At 36.3% G+C, this 15,018-nt stretch overlaps 1 protein-coding gene across 1 annotated transcript; it reads right to left on the reverse strand.

The window, feature by feature from the left end:
- Positions 1 to 4,511: 4,511 nt before the first annotated feature.
- Positions 4,512 to 10,078, reverse strand: LOC143575122 (rab GTPase-activating protein 22-like). Its single transcript, XM_077059569.1, has 6 exons — positions 9,934 to 10,078; positions 8,217 to 8,484; positions 6,666 to 6,789; positions 6,548 to 6,597; positions 5,948 to 6,001; positions 4,512 to 5,850 (listed from the first exon to the last, which is right to left on the reverse strand). Exons 1-6 carry the CDS (start codon positions 10,076 to 10,078, stop codon positions 4,731 to 4,733), a joined length of 1,761 nt encoding a protein of 586 aa, XP_076915684.1. The 3' UTR covers positions 4,512 to 4,730.
- Positions 10,079 to 15,018: the final 4,940 nt, after the last annotated feature.

Here is a 15,018-nt window from a genome sequence, read left to right on the forward strand (position 1 = left end):
CTTCCAAAAGATTCAGTGCAAACATAATGGATACGTCCCAATTGGTATTTCTGATTCTTCTTCATTACATCCTATATTTTTGATTGATTCTATTCTATTTTGATTGCTTATTTGTGTATGTTTTATCATTTAGGCCGTCCAGACCCAGGAATTATTTTCTTGGGTGGACGGCATCGAGACTTAACACTAATTTTCATGGGGGCGATCAAGATTTTCACATACAAATAACACTAAAAAAAAATTTTAAGGCGGGCGGCCGCCCCCATTTAGTGTTCTAAAAATCCCGATTAGGCACCGATTAATCCTCGATTAATCGCTAGTCCCCACTTCACTGATTAATTTTGGGCTAGTCGGCCAATTAACTGGTCAACGGTCAAATCCGGCCAAATCAGCGGTTTCCGGCAAGATTCCGACCAAAATCAGCTGTTTCCGGCGAGATTCTGACCAAACTCATCGGTTTCCGGCGAGATTCCGACCAAAATCAGCGGTTTCCGGCGAGATTCCAGCAAAAACCAGCGGTTTTCCGCGAGATTCCAGTCAAAATATGTTTGTGTATGTATAAAACTGAAAATTACGTATAAAAATATATGCGTGAATATATAAAACTGAAAAATATACATTAAAGTCTGATCCGATTAATCTTAATTAACCCAGATTAAAGCGATTTTTACAACACTGGCCCCAATACATAGGTCCGCCCCTGAGGCCGCCGCCTTTCCTGTTATATATGATGGTCGCTTATGTCGTTTCCCTTTGTGATTATGAAATTATTAACATCTACTTCTACTTTTGTCTCAAGGTGTCACTGAGATCGTGTAGCCGACGAAACCTCTCGACGAACACGAACTCTGACCCGAATCTTTCCGAAAGATCCAAGGCAAACTCAGTGGATACGTCATCATATGTATATCTATTTTATCTTCTTATATTTTTATATATGATGATTATTATTATTATTTGTGATTGAGTATCATGTATTTTGATTTTGATTATGATTATGATTATTATTAATATTATTATTGTATTCTGTGTTTTTCATATTAATGGTTCAATATATATATATATATATATATATGTCTGTTTATCTATATGTTTTGTTTTTTATTAGATTAGTTTTCTGTTTTAGATTATATATGTTTAATCCATCCATCTGCTGCTGTCTTTTTTATACATGATGATTATTATATTTGTGATTGAGTTTCTTCTTTTCTATTTTGATTATTATTATTGTTGTATTCAGTGTTGTTCATATGAATGGTTCATTCTATCAATCTATCTATTTATCTATCTATCTATTCTGTTTTTGATTAGTTTAGTTTTCTGTTTTAAATTATACATGTTTAATCCATCCATCTGCTTGCTATGTTATTTTTAATTGCCAATGTTTGATTGTTTGTTTGGTTAGAGTTAAAAAATGAACACACACATGCTCTATACTTGATTATTATTATTATTATTATTATTATTATTATTATTATTATTATTATTATTATTTGTGAGTGAGTTTCTTCTATTCTATTATTATTATTAATCTCGGTTTTGATTTTATTGTGAACATATTAATATATATATATATATATATGTGTGTATGTGTTTTTAATCTGTCTCTTTGGTTTTCTATCCAGACTATTAAGATTCAGAATGTGCTTACTGATCAATTAAAAGATGAGATTAAGGCTTCAATGGTACCATTATTTAAAAACTCTATAACTGATTGAGTAATGTATTTAGTTCGGAAATGGGATGCTAATAATTTAAAATGCTCTACAGGAACTTCAGATAAAGCGGAGGGAAATTAAAATCGCTGAGATGACAAGTACATTTGATAAATTCCACGCTATGCTAGACGAACTAAGAGAATTAGTAAGTTGTTTTTGTTTGTGTTTTAAAGGCGTGCATGAAACCAAAACCGACCCAAATTGAACCGTGCACACCCCCAGTGGTTTTAATCAGTTTGCTGAAACCATTTAGCCTAAAACCGAAAGTGGGCTTTTTTTTTCAAAAGGGATGTGTGGAAACTGTATTTTACCGAATGGACGTTTTTTTTTAACTTTTGTTTTTTCACCCCAAATCTTATTGGTTACAAATGATTTTTACTTAATATGTACAAAAATTAAATTGATGTTTTTAATACCGTTATATTTCATTATTTTCATTACCATTAATACTTGAGAAAAATTAATTTCATTATCATTGTTTTCAAAGTGAGAAAATAACTTTTTAAAAAATTGTTACATCTTTTATTTCATATTTGCTTAACAAAGTTGATTTAAATAAAAGGTTATATATATATATATATATATATATATATATTTGTTTGTAAACGAACTGAACGTTCAACGAGCTGTTAGACTGGAAGTTTTTGTTACGCCTGTTTGTTTAACAAATAATCGAACACCAATGAGGAGTTCCTTTCATTTAATGAAATATGCATACATGAAGAGAGGTTGTATTCGTACAATTATGCTCGTGCACATTTGGTAATGTGTTTGTTTATAATTGTTTGTGTTTGCTTATGACATTAACAAGTGACAAACAAAATCATTTCGTAAACGAATAAACACAAACAAATTCAACTTGAAGTGTTGAAGAGATTAAAAGGTTTTACTTTGACAGTGTTTTATTTATTTATAAACAGCGTAATCGCATGATGATTGAGGAGATGGAAAAGGCGGAAGCCAACTTTACAACTCAACTTGAAGAGTTGAAGTCTGTTATCACCTAAGTATGGGTGGGAATCATCTTATCTGTGTATGGGTGGGAATCATCTTATCTGTGTCTGCTGGGCTTGGTTTACATTTGTTGTCATTGAAACGAGTTGCCTAATTTACTGCTCGTTCTAAGAACCTTGTGTCGTTTAACCTTTGTAATGGCTTAAAAACCATATTATCTGTCTAGTATAACGTTATTGGTTTTGAAACAAGTTAATGATAGTCACCGGTTGTGTTCATCTAACTCTTACTAATGATAGACTTAACAAGTATTTTAGAGGTATATGTGGGAATCGTCTTATTCGTGTTCGTTGGGCTTGGTTTTCATTTGTTGTCATTGAAACGAGTTGCCTAATTTACTGCTCGTTCTAAGAACCTTGTGTCATTTAACCTTTGTAATGGCTTAAAAACCATATTATCTGTCTAGTATAACGTTAGTGGCTTTGAAACAAGTTAATGATAGTCACCGGTTGTGTTCATCTAACTCTTACTAATGATAGACTTAACAAGTATTTTAGAGGTATGTTGTGTTGCTTTCACTGTCAAATGACTGAATTGGCGGTGCGTAACAAATATGTCCGTTGGTCTAACATTCAAAGACGCAACTTATTAAGATGGAGGAATGAATTAATGGCTAATGATGAAGCAGAAAATCTAATTATGAACAAACTGCCTTTTGACATGAATAAATACATTTAGCAAAATCGGCTCTTGAAAACGCTCTGAAATACCAGTTATGACCATATGACTCTAATTCTATTGTTACGCTTGTTATATATCATTAAAACAAAACTAGACAAACCATATCAATTTGAACAAGTAATATCCATTCAAGTAACATCAAAAGTGTGGCTTTACTGGAATCCACTTTGTTGCTTAGATGGAAATTATAATAACCTTTGAGGTTGTGTGGTCGTTAGATTCGCTAGACAAGATCGCTCGATTTAGTGTTGTATACAGATTTTCGAGAAGTGAAAAGTATAAGATGCTAAAAAACTATGTTTCTAGTGAACTTGTTTCGTTTTCAGCCTAACAAAGGATGGAGTGTGACACTCAAAATAATTAAAGAAATGGAAGTATAAGTACTAAATGGTATTATCTATTATGTATTCATAGCTTATATTTTTGCTCAATCTTTGGCTTTTTACAATGCTTATGGAGCGGTGTTGACCGACTTCAACATGGCGTATAATTATGGTAAAATCGGGCTTTTCATGATGGCGGCATTGGCGGGGAAAGAGGACGGGGTGATTGCAGGCATGACAGATTGACAGGTTGTGGGTTGGTAAAGTCGGTTGTCTCGGTTTCTTGCATACTAATGCATGATTTGAAAACAAGACAGTTGACTTTGACTTCTCCTCGAACAATGCTTGTTAGTCAAGCTATTGGTACCGCGATAGGTTGCATTGTGTCACCTTTGAGTTTTTCTTATTCACAACGCGCTTGATATTGGAAAAGATTATTTTATTTGGCAAAAAGTCAATGCTAAGGAGGTTGATTCAATGGTTCCTGCGGTTGCTTCGGGTTTGATTTGCGGTGAAGGTATGTGGGCCCTACCAGCCTCGGTTCTCGCTTTGGCGAAAATAACCATCCTATTTGTATGAAGTTTTTAGCTTCTTAAGCTAGAGTTCAATGTTGTTATTAGTTTCAGAAAATGTAATAATATAATCAACTGCAGTTGCTTACGGTTCGTGTCATGATATCATTCGAGTTGCTTACTGTTCGTGTTTAAACTAATAACAGGATAAACAAAGTGGTCAAGTTTTATACTTACAATCAAATGGAAATCATTTCTCTAAAATAAAATAAGCTAGTGTTTCAATTCAAATGAGAATAACATTTAATAACAAAAAAAATACAACATTCTCTACAACTGAAAACAGATATAACAGCATTACCTCATCATCGACGTTGAGATGTTGACACGTTTTAGGAAAAAGCCACCATCACTCATCGAGAGGGGGCGCAACAGTTGACAACAAATATTATTCAAAATCGAACCAATGTTTAGATCGACACCTAAATCTTGTCATGAAGTTTTACCACCAAATCATGCGCATCATCTAAAAGCTTCCAAACATCCAAATGCCCAGCCATGTTATTACACTCCCTTAATATCTCATCCATGCTGCTAAACTTATCTATTATTTCCTTTCGCCTCTGCAATACACACGCAGCTATTGCATACAGCAACAGGTCATCCGTAGGTGGGGCCCGCACACTCACTCGTTCCCCGTCCGGTTTCGTAATACCCGCTCGAATAGCGGTTTGATCCGCCCACATTACTTCCCATAAACACAGTGTTTGTTCAAAGTTAAGCTCACGCCTGAATAAAACCACCACCATTCGGTACACAAAGAAACAATCCTCCGCCTGCATCTCCTCCAGGTGACGGTACAGATGACTGTCTTTTCCTTTGATAATCTTCGACACGAGGTTTAACTGCCGCCTGATCCCGACCTCATCGAGCCGGAAGTTATGGCGGGCTTTCTTCATGAACCCGACAAAACACCAGAAGGCTTCACTGTCTTCTTCAACGACTGATATGATTGGTGACAGTAAATCACTCATTCCTTGACAGTAACCGATTTCCGAGTCGTATAACGCGTACGCTTCGAGAACGGAAACTAAACGTGCAGCGTGGAAGATTCTACATGCTTCTAGATGACTATAGTCTTTGAGGCATACACTCTCAGCTAACTCGATTGCTTTTGTTAAATCGACGGATGCTTGAGATGGTGAGTAAGGGATCCATTCGCCGTTCGCGCGAATGGCGTCCAGGCGAATGATTCGTTGCCATGTGGCGTAACTCTCGGACCTGTATAGATTTAAGGTGTTACTTCCTGTGATGGTGAAAGTGAAGTCGGTTTTTTGAAAGAGTTTTTCAGGTTGCATGTCATCAGCTTCTTCAGAAGAGTCGGAATCAGACGACTCCATTTCATTTTTGGAAGTGATTTCACTACCATCAGATGGTTTAGTATCATCTGATTGATTTGAACAAGAAGAGAGAGACGGGTCTAGAACTTGGCCATCATCTTTGTCGGTGCCGTTGCTTTCACAAGTTTCCTCTGTCTGTGCAGTTTTATCACGAAGTTTGTAAGTTAACTGGCAAAGTTTCCTCAGCTTCTCATACTCTTTCCTGCCAAAAAATTTAAACATATAATTTACTTATTTATTTTTAAAAAATAAATAGATGTGGAAATGACGGTTTCATAGAGGCAAGAGAGATTAGACACCTATGCTTAGTTTTCAAAGCGTCCCGTTCTTGTTTTGAACTTTTAAGATCAAAGCTGCAAGAAAGAAAAGAATCGTGCTTTTAGACAATATGAGTGTTCACTCGTATGCGTGAAATGTAGAAACACACAAGCTGTTAACGAAGTTAACTTTAATTCCCACACACATTTCATGTCTAGCTCAGATTTCATATCAAAACAAACAAAATAATATTAATATATAAGGGTACATTTCTATCAACCAAAACAGATGCTACACAGTTACAAAATGCGTGAGTTATGAAGAGACACGTGTTTTAACATGAAAACAACAAAGGCCTCCATACGTGTTAAGATAGCAATACTTAAAAAAGCAAATAACTGTAAACCAAGTCAGCCATACATACTAAGATGTAACAATAATCAGCCTACACGCATTTCAATGTACGGGACGAAAGAAATCTTAAAAATGACATCAAAGCAAAACAAAGACAGATTAGACAATAAAGAATTAAAGATACACTGATCATACAATCTTAAGTGGCTATAGACATAGTTCATGACAACTTATAATAATACAATACAACACAGTACAATATAGTATGATAAGTTTTAGGTGCTTACACTCCTAGAAGAAATGGCCAAACTTCTGCTCTTATACTAGGATGAACACCCTGCATAAATATATAAAATCAAATAACAAAAAACATATTTAGCTATTCATGTTAAGGTAAGTACATACTCCACTTCTAACTTTCTTCAAGAATATCACTCCACCGTCACATAGCCTTCCATCTTCATCAAATAAACGTTTCCATTGTTTCGGTTGAAGAGCATGTTTTCTTCTCCTTCTTGACAGGTGGCCCCTACATCACAATAACACATGAACATTAATTCATTATATGAAACTACAAGTTTAAGAAAAGTAACAAGGAGTTGCAGATAGTATTATAAAACTCTAGAAATATAAAGTAATTGCAAACAATCACAACTCTAAGGTTATAAAGTGTTGGATTAACTCCTAATGGTCCCGAAAAAATGGCAGGCATCATCCTCACCAGAAGAAAATAAAAGGAAACAGGGATGATAAGAACAATACAGTATATGGTTAAAGCCTAAAGGTAGGTAAATTCAATTTGATTACAGAAGACAGCCAAAGATTTAGGAGTGTGCAAATTCGGTTCGGTTATGTGAGCATAGCCATAACCATAACCATAACCATAACTAAGCTTCGGTTATGAAAGATTGCTTGACCATAACCATAACCATAACCATAACCAAATGGCCGATTAACCATAGGTCGATTAACCGTCGGTTTCTGTTAATTGCCCAATGTACTTTTTTTAATTATTTTTTTCCAATGTTGGGGCTGAAAATAGTTCGGTTATGGTGTTCCAAGCACAATTATGACGTTTCGAAGCTGAAATATGCCGCTTCCAAGCTTGGTTATGGTGTTCTAAGCTCAGTTATAGACAGGTGTAGAATGCATTTAAATGTTCAAATCCAGAAATGAAAGTATAAAAGATGAAAATACATGTATAAAATTTCGAAAAAACACAAACATACAAGGTTTGGTTTTGGTTAAAGCTGGTTAATGAAGACACGTTAACCATAACCATAACCGAATGATCGGTTAACCATATTCACTTAACCATAACCCATCAACTTTGTCGGTTAACGGTTCAGTTTTTGACTTTGCTCAACCAAATAAAAGCAGAGAAACAATTACAAGAGACCGATCAGTGCATTTTATGGAGTAACGACACTAGTTGGAGATCAAGATCGGATAGCAATGGAGAGGTGAACAAGGAACTGACCTAGTTGCAAAAATTGGTGAGGATAATGACAAAAAAAAAAAAAAGCAACAACTAATAGACCTGATCGCAAATGATTCCTCGATGACGAGGACAACTTCAAAGAAGTTTGAAGACAACAGAGAAGTCGAGCTTCGAAGAGAACAAGTGCTCTCAATACATGCTAGTTCTGTTGTGAAGCTAACATCTTTCCTTATATCTTCTAAATCTATATATCTAATAACTATATGTATTCAACTCATAAACTAGGTATCGAGAACAATTGGAGTGTACCTAATTCTATATATCTATTCAAAAAACTAAGTAAAGTACTCTTCGGTTAGCATAATTACTCTAGTCATTCGTATGCTTAGCACGTTAACTCTATTTGTATTTGATCCACACGTATAACTACTAAACCTATATATGTAACAACTACATCTATTCAAATCATTAAATTAAGTATCAACAACAACAATTGAAGTGTTATATCATTTTACCTATTCGAGTAAACGATGACGGCGAGACCGGCCACGAGCGTGACGGCGATAGCGATTCCGACATTCGATTGAGATCCGTAACCATCACCGCCACCGCCAAATCCACCGCCGGTGATCCAGAACACCGTATCAACAGCGCCTCCGTCGGTCTTTCCAACGGCGAACAGCAATGAGCAATTGAACACCAGCAGAAGCGAAATCAGAATAATAATAATAATAATAATAATAATAATAATAAGCTTCCTCCTACTGGTTCTATTTGTTAGCCCTAATAATTTTAATTTTATACACACCATAACCTAACCTCTTAATTAGCACGGTGAGTGATTGAGTGGTTTTAATTTTATACTTGGGGGATTTGTACAAGGCATAAAGCGTAGGGATGAATCGATTATTATTATTAATTTGATTAATTTTCACTACATAATACTCGAACAATCAATGATGATGATGACGACGACGATCATTTCTGCTTTCTCTCGACATCTTTAGGCCTTTTTCCTTTAACAGGCCCAACACCTAGGCCCAAACTTCTTTTTTTTTTACGATAATTTGGAATACTGACGGGTCGCTAACTCACTTGATCGTCTCTGTTTCTTGAGTACAAAACCTTGAAGTAGAGGTGCACAAATCAGGTTTTTCTAAATTGGTAATACCCGGGTCGGGTTCGGGTCCCGGTATTGTCTCTAAAACCATACCCTATGTGTCAGGTTGGGTATAGAACCAGGTATTTAAATACCCTATTTAAAAACAAACTATTTTCGGGTATATATTGGGTTTTTAAGGGGTTGCACGTTTGTTAGGGTATTTTTTTTGGGATAATTCGGGTATAAATCGAGTATATGAAAAACTCGGTTTCGGTTTTCGGGTATTACCGGGTACAAATCGGGTCAGGTTCCATGTACGAGTTTTAGTACTGAAATGCATACTCTACACGTAATCAATTACGTAACACGAACGAGCCTTAATACGTAGGTGTGAACAAGTGGTACTTCTATCGAAACAAGCATTTCGGTATAATATTGAGTTTTTAAGAAAAAATCAGGATCAGGAAATTCGGAATTGATTCTAGTATTTACCAAAAAATTGCATATTTAAACGCACAGGTACTGAACCGAGCATTTTCGGCTATTGGTACTAACTATCAAGTTTTTCTTTAATTCTAAAAAACAAACTATTAACCAATGACCAGTGTTGCAAAAATCCCGACTATGCGCTGATTAATCTCCGATAATCGCTAGTCTCCACATCACCAATTAATTTTGGGCTAATCAGCCAATGGCCAAAATTGACGGTTTCCATCGATATTCCGTCCAAATTTAGTGGTTTCAGACGAGATTCTTCAGCGGTTTCCGGCGAGATTCCATAAAAAACCAGCGGTTTTAGGCGAGATTCCGACTAAAATCAGCAGTTTTCAGCGATATTCCAACCAATTTCCGACAAAATAATGTGTTTATGTATGTATAAAACTGAAAACTATGTATAAAAATGTATTACGTATGTTGTATATATAAAATTGAAAATTATATATTAAAAAACGATTTAATTAATTTTGATTAATCGCTAATCTCACCCCACCATATAACGATTTTTACAACAATGAATATAACATTGCCAAATGAGCTGGCTCATGTGACTTAAAAGGACCACAAGTCACATCACTTCACCACACTCCAAACCTCAATGGACACAATATTCACCCGTCTCACCCACTCACAACTCACCAATCCTCCACCACTCCTCCGACAACCACACGTCATCCTCCGTCCCATGATGTCATCCACCATCCCACTTGACGTCACCAAACACCACCAGTCTCTAGAAATCCTAGGTGGCGCACGTGACACATACTGTCCGGTCATCAACACTCACATCACCCGACCGTACAACCACTTCCCAGTGTTGGGTCAATTGTTGTTTGGCCCAAGTGTAAGTACCAACCCAATAATTAGGTTTTATTATATATAGTAATGTCTTGGAAAACAAGTTAGGGTTATTCTATATAAACCGAGTTATGGTTAGACATTAGAAGGTGGAGTTTGGTGTAACCGAGTTAGGGTTCAACTAGAGACACACACGATATGTAACCGAGTTAGGGTTCATCAAGAGTCAAACCGAGTTAGGGTTTGAGGTATTGTAATCAGTTTTTTGAGTGAGATTTTCTGATTAATAAACAAGAGTTATTTGTTTATATCGTGTTTGATTATCGATCCGGGACTTGAATTGGTATCAGAGCCAAGTTCAAGAAATTGATAATCGGTCGGCGTTGAGCGGTGGCTTGAGGAGGAGCTATCATTGGCGCATATCGGAACCAAGTTGGGTTTCCGAATCGAAGAGTGTTTTGTTAACGCGGGTTAGTCTAACCTGTGTTGGTTCTTTTTGTTGTCCCACGACGACAATCCGGAGAACAGGTTGTGTTTGTTTCTTCTGGTCTTTGTTGTGCGATTAAACAAAGAAAGAAAATTGAGGTGTCTTGTCTTTGAAATTCTTTGCTATTATTACTCACCAAGTTTTTGGTGTGGAGTCTGTTGACTTTTTATTCAGCGTTGAATTGGTGTGAGGATTTCGAAGAATTAAGAAAATAAACTAAACTAATAGTTTTGATTTCTTTAATAAAGAACTCAAAAGTCAGCAATAATTTGTTTTGTTTTGCACAAGTCTTGTACGAAGGAGAAAGAAGAATATTATTTGTGACGCAAATAAAGTTTTTTTGTCTCAACAATTCGGTTTTTTCAAGAGAGATTTGTAACCGAGTTTTTGTGAGTAAACGGGTTCGGTTTTGAAAAGTTATTGGGACTGATTTGTTCGTACTTGTTTCAACGGTGTGAAGCAAGGGGGTTCAACACCATCAATGGCAGGTGACAAAGAAAATTCGATAATTCAACCCAAAGCGAGTGGGGGGATAACGTTACAAGTTCCAAAGCTGAATGGAACTAATTACATCACATGGGCGATTGTGGTGGAAGCGATCTTGGATGATCAAGAGTTATGGGAAGTTGTTCAACCGAATGTGGGTGCGGCTATTGATGCGAAGAAGAATAAAATGGCAAGGTCGTTTTTGTTCCAAGTTATGGAAGGTAATATTCTTCTTCAGGTTTCTCAATACAAGAATGCTCGAGAAATATGGGCGGCTTTGAAGGCACAGTTTGTTGGGGCCGAGCGAGTTCAAAAGGTTCGACTACTAACGTTGAAAAGTGAATTTGAGAAACTTAAGATGGCGGAAGACGAGACTGTTGATCAGTTTGCGGGAAAAATAACCGGTATGGTTTCAAAGGCAACGGGTCTTGGTCACGTGTTCGAGCAAGATGTCTTGGTGAAGAAGTTACTGGATGCGGTTCCAGACAAATACTTCAACTTGGTAGCCTCAATCGAGCAAACGGTTGATCTTGATAGTATGAGGTTTTAAGATGCTGTTGGAAGACTTAAGGCGTTTGAGGAACGTCTACGAGGGAGAGAACGCGCTTCAAATTCACAAGGTCAGTTACTTTTCAATCGGTCGGAAAGTAGTTACAAAGGTAAGTCGTATGATCAGTCCGGTAGCCGAGGTAAGGGTTGGCCGAGTTCACAGGGACGTGGAAGAGGCCGGGAAACCGGAGGTCAAGACCGAGAGGATGAGGATCAAGATGGTTGTGAAAACCGAGATGGTCAACATCGTGGGTCAAGGTATACGGGTCAAAGAAAGGATCGTGTCACACCCTCAAAATCCACTAACGGAGTTTTACCGTCAGAGGGTGTGAACTAACAGGATTGGAATCATTAGTTATAATCAAACACCATAAATAAAGTTTTCAAACCACGAAACATTTAAGTTTAAATAAGTGCGGAAGCGTAAATCATAAACCAAGTGTTGCGTCACGCAGGACGACTTAAAAACCGAATTAATAAAAGTTTAAAACAAGTTTTTCAAAACAATGATATTCAATGAATGCATGTTCCTATACCGCGCGCCCGCCTCGGCTACCTGAGAATAACATACTAAAAGTGTCAACACAGGGTTGGTGAGTTCACAGGTTTATATAAATAAAGTGTTTGCGTTTGCGTTTACGTTTTGCGTTTGCGTTTTGCGTTACCAGATAATGTTATGTCAATTATATATTAATAGGTAGCTAGCCTACAAAACAAGTATTACTAAGTGTTCGACACCGAAGCTGACTGTTTATCAATTGCCTTGTCACCATGTCTACCACGACCATGGAAAATGTGTTAGCCAAGATTACACCCACTCAACCTACAGTCGAGTTTAGAGTTGGGTGGGGTTTGTCAAACTCAGTAGTACTACTCAACAGTGACTCACTATTATCCAAATATTAACCGGTTCGATGTTATGAAAGACTTTGGTTGGTTTGTTTGCCACTTAGCCTTACAAGCGATATATAACCAATAACAAAATCTAAAGTGTTTGGAGTATGTTATCTCCCCCCCCCCCCCAAGTAAAAAACGTTTAAAAGAGTAAAAAGGGGAACGTGAGACTCACTGTTTGCGAAGAATTCAAAAATAAATCAACCGAGAGATGCGCGTCACAGAAAATCCTCACTAGCGCTCTAAAACAAGAATGATATTTTCTAAGTATTGGAACTATTATTGAGTCTCTAGACTCGGCACATAATACATATGCATGAGATACGTTTCGTGTTTCGTTTGTGAATTATGTGTGACTCGACAAACACATTGGTAACATGTTACATGTGTAAACAACTACATAAGTATCAAGTAATAACATTTTTCATTACTAGTAATTATTCCCCACAAGGGCAATTTAGTCAAAAACATAGCAAATATCGCTCAACAAACACGTTTCATGTATTTTCACATAGTCCAGCAGCTAGTTTTATCAAGACAGAATTCTACTTGGAAAGATTACTCAATTCAACAGATCATAACATATCAATTAATTTACCAAAAATCGTCACAGGAGCACACATGAGTTAGGTTTCCAGAACTATTTTTATTGTATTTTTATTCCACATAGTTTTCTCACAAAGACCAAAACATTACAGTAAACTCACAGCAGTCAAAATCGTGCGCAACAGAATGATATTTGTTATTCCCGTTAAATGGTAAATTCAGTTAATGCAAGACCAATTGGGTTAGATTCATAACTCAATATGTTAACTTCCAGAAATGGAACTAACCCATTTGGTCTTATAGTTTATGAGATATGATAATTTCAAAACAGCCTAACAGCAGACCCCACAATTCAAACTTGCACTACGTTTTTGTAAAATAATAAAAGTTAACTTTTACACGTCCAAAAATTACAAATTTAGACTCTATAGAAACTAGACTCAATATAGTACACTGTAGTGTTAATAATATCGACCAATTACCACATTAACATTCAGTTACGGTCGTCTAAACATAGACTTAACAATCTGCCCAGTACCAGTTTACATCAAAACTCAACATAACAACAATCTATGAATCATAATCTATGCATATAACACTCTAGACACAAGATTAACCAACCGTGCATATCAATTTCACATTACACACATAGTTAGGGTTTTTCTTTAAAGTATAAAATCAAAGAACAAGTGATTAACAAGCAACAATAAAATAACTAGTTATCAATTTCATTAGCAATTCATCATCAAACATACAATCAAACCCTAACTCATCTTAATCACCACTTTCAAGAATTAGGGTTTTGATTAACCCGTTCAATATCAAAATTAAACACATAGAATGCATAGAGTAGTTGTTAATTACCTATCTAGCACCTTAATTCTTCAACAAAACTTGAAAATCCTTGTATGTATGTGTGTGTGATGTGACGGCAGCCAAGGGAGAGGGAGAGGGGGGCCGATCGGTTGTGAGGGAGAGGGAGGGAGGTTAGGATTTTTGTTATTATTTAATATTAACTTGTTACACTTAAGTCCCTCTACTTCTTGTTATTCAATATCTAGTATAATTAATAACCCTTGTCTCTTGTGTTTAGTATTTCACATACTTATCAAGTAACATATAGATTATAACACATACTTATCAAGTATTTATTGTTTTGATATTTGTCGTTTGTTCACCAATAGTTTGAGTCGACTCGTTTGCGTTTCGGTGCAATCCCGAAAGACTACATGTGTAGTGATTGTCGAGCGTCATTTAAAACCCTAGTTTAAATGTAATGAGATGTGCGTTATAGATCAAGTGATCTTAAGTTTGAATTGACGGAGTTTGGATTAACGGAGTTAACCTGAAAGTGACGAGTGTCACAGATCGTCAATGGAGAAAAAAGGATATGTCACAGGTTCAATGTTTCCGTTGTGATGAGTTTGGTCACTTTGCGTCTACGTGTCCGGAACGTATGAAGAAAAAGGAAGAATCTAATTTGAACAAAATTGATGATTTTGATCCAAGTTTATTTATGATAAAAGGTGATCAGAAAACGGTTTTTCTGAATGAAGATGGTGTGATTCCAAAGCGTTTCGAAACTGAATAGATGGAGAAAGATGTTTGGTATCTCGACAACGGAGCATCGAATCACATGACGGGTAATAAAGCGTATTTTTATGAATTGAATGAACAAGTCACGGGAACGGTGAAGTTCGGAGATGAATCTTGTATTGATATTCGGGGAAAAGGGTCGGTCTTAACTGAAGGAAAAACGGGGGAGCAACTTTTGTTGACCGATGTTTACTACATTCCGAGCCTACAGTGCAATATCATAAGTCTTGGTCAAGCAACGGAAGGTGGATGCGAGATTCACATGAAACATGATTTGCTAACCATGAAAGATGATACAGGTAAGCTTTTGATGAAGGTGACAAGGAACAAGAATCGATTGTACAAGATTAATCTCAAGATA

This window comes from Bidens hawaiensis, unplaced genomic scaffold, assembly GCF_021521415.1.
Source record: "Bidens hawaiensis isolate Kalapana, Puna unplaced genomic scaffold, B.hawaiensis_p1.1 tig00027299_1, whole genome shotgun sequence".
NCBI lineage: Eukaryota > Viridiplantae > Streptophyta > Magnoliopsida > Asterales > Asteraceae > Bidens > Bidens hawaiensis.

Coding starts and splice junctions, on each gene's coding strand:
- LOC143575122 (XM_077059569.1), bottom strand. CDS start 10,078: ATGACCGGACAGTATGTGTCACGTGCGCCACCTAGGATTTCTAGAGAC. Junction 8,485..9,933: donor TGGTGGAGGATTGGTGAGTT/GTGAGTGGGTGA, acceptor TAAAATTATTAG/GGCTAACAAATAGAACCAGT. Junction 6,598..6,665: donor TGAAGAAAGTTAGAAGTGGA/GTATGTACTTAC, acceptor ATATTTATGCAG/GGTGTTCATCCTAGTATAAG.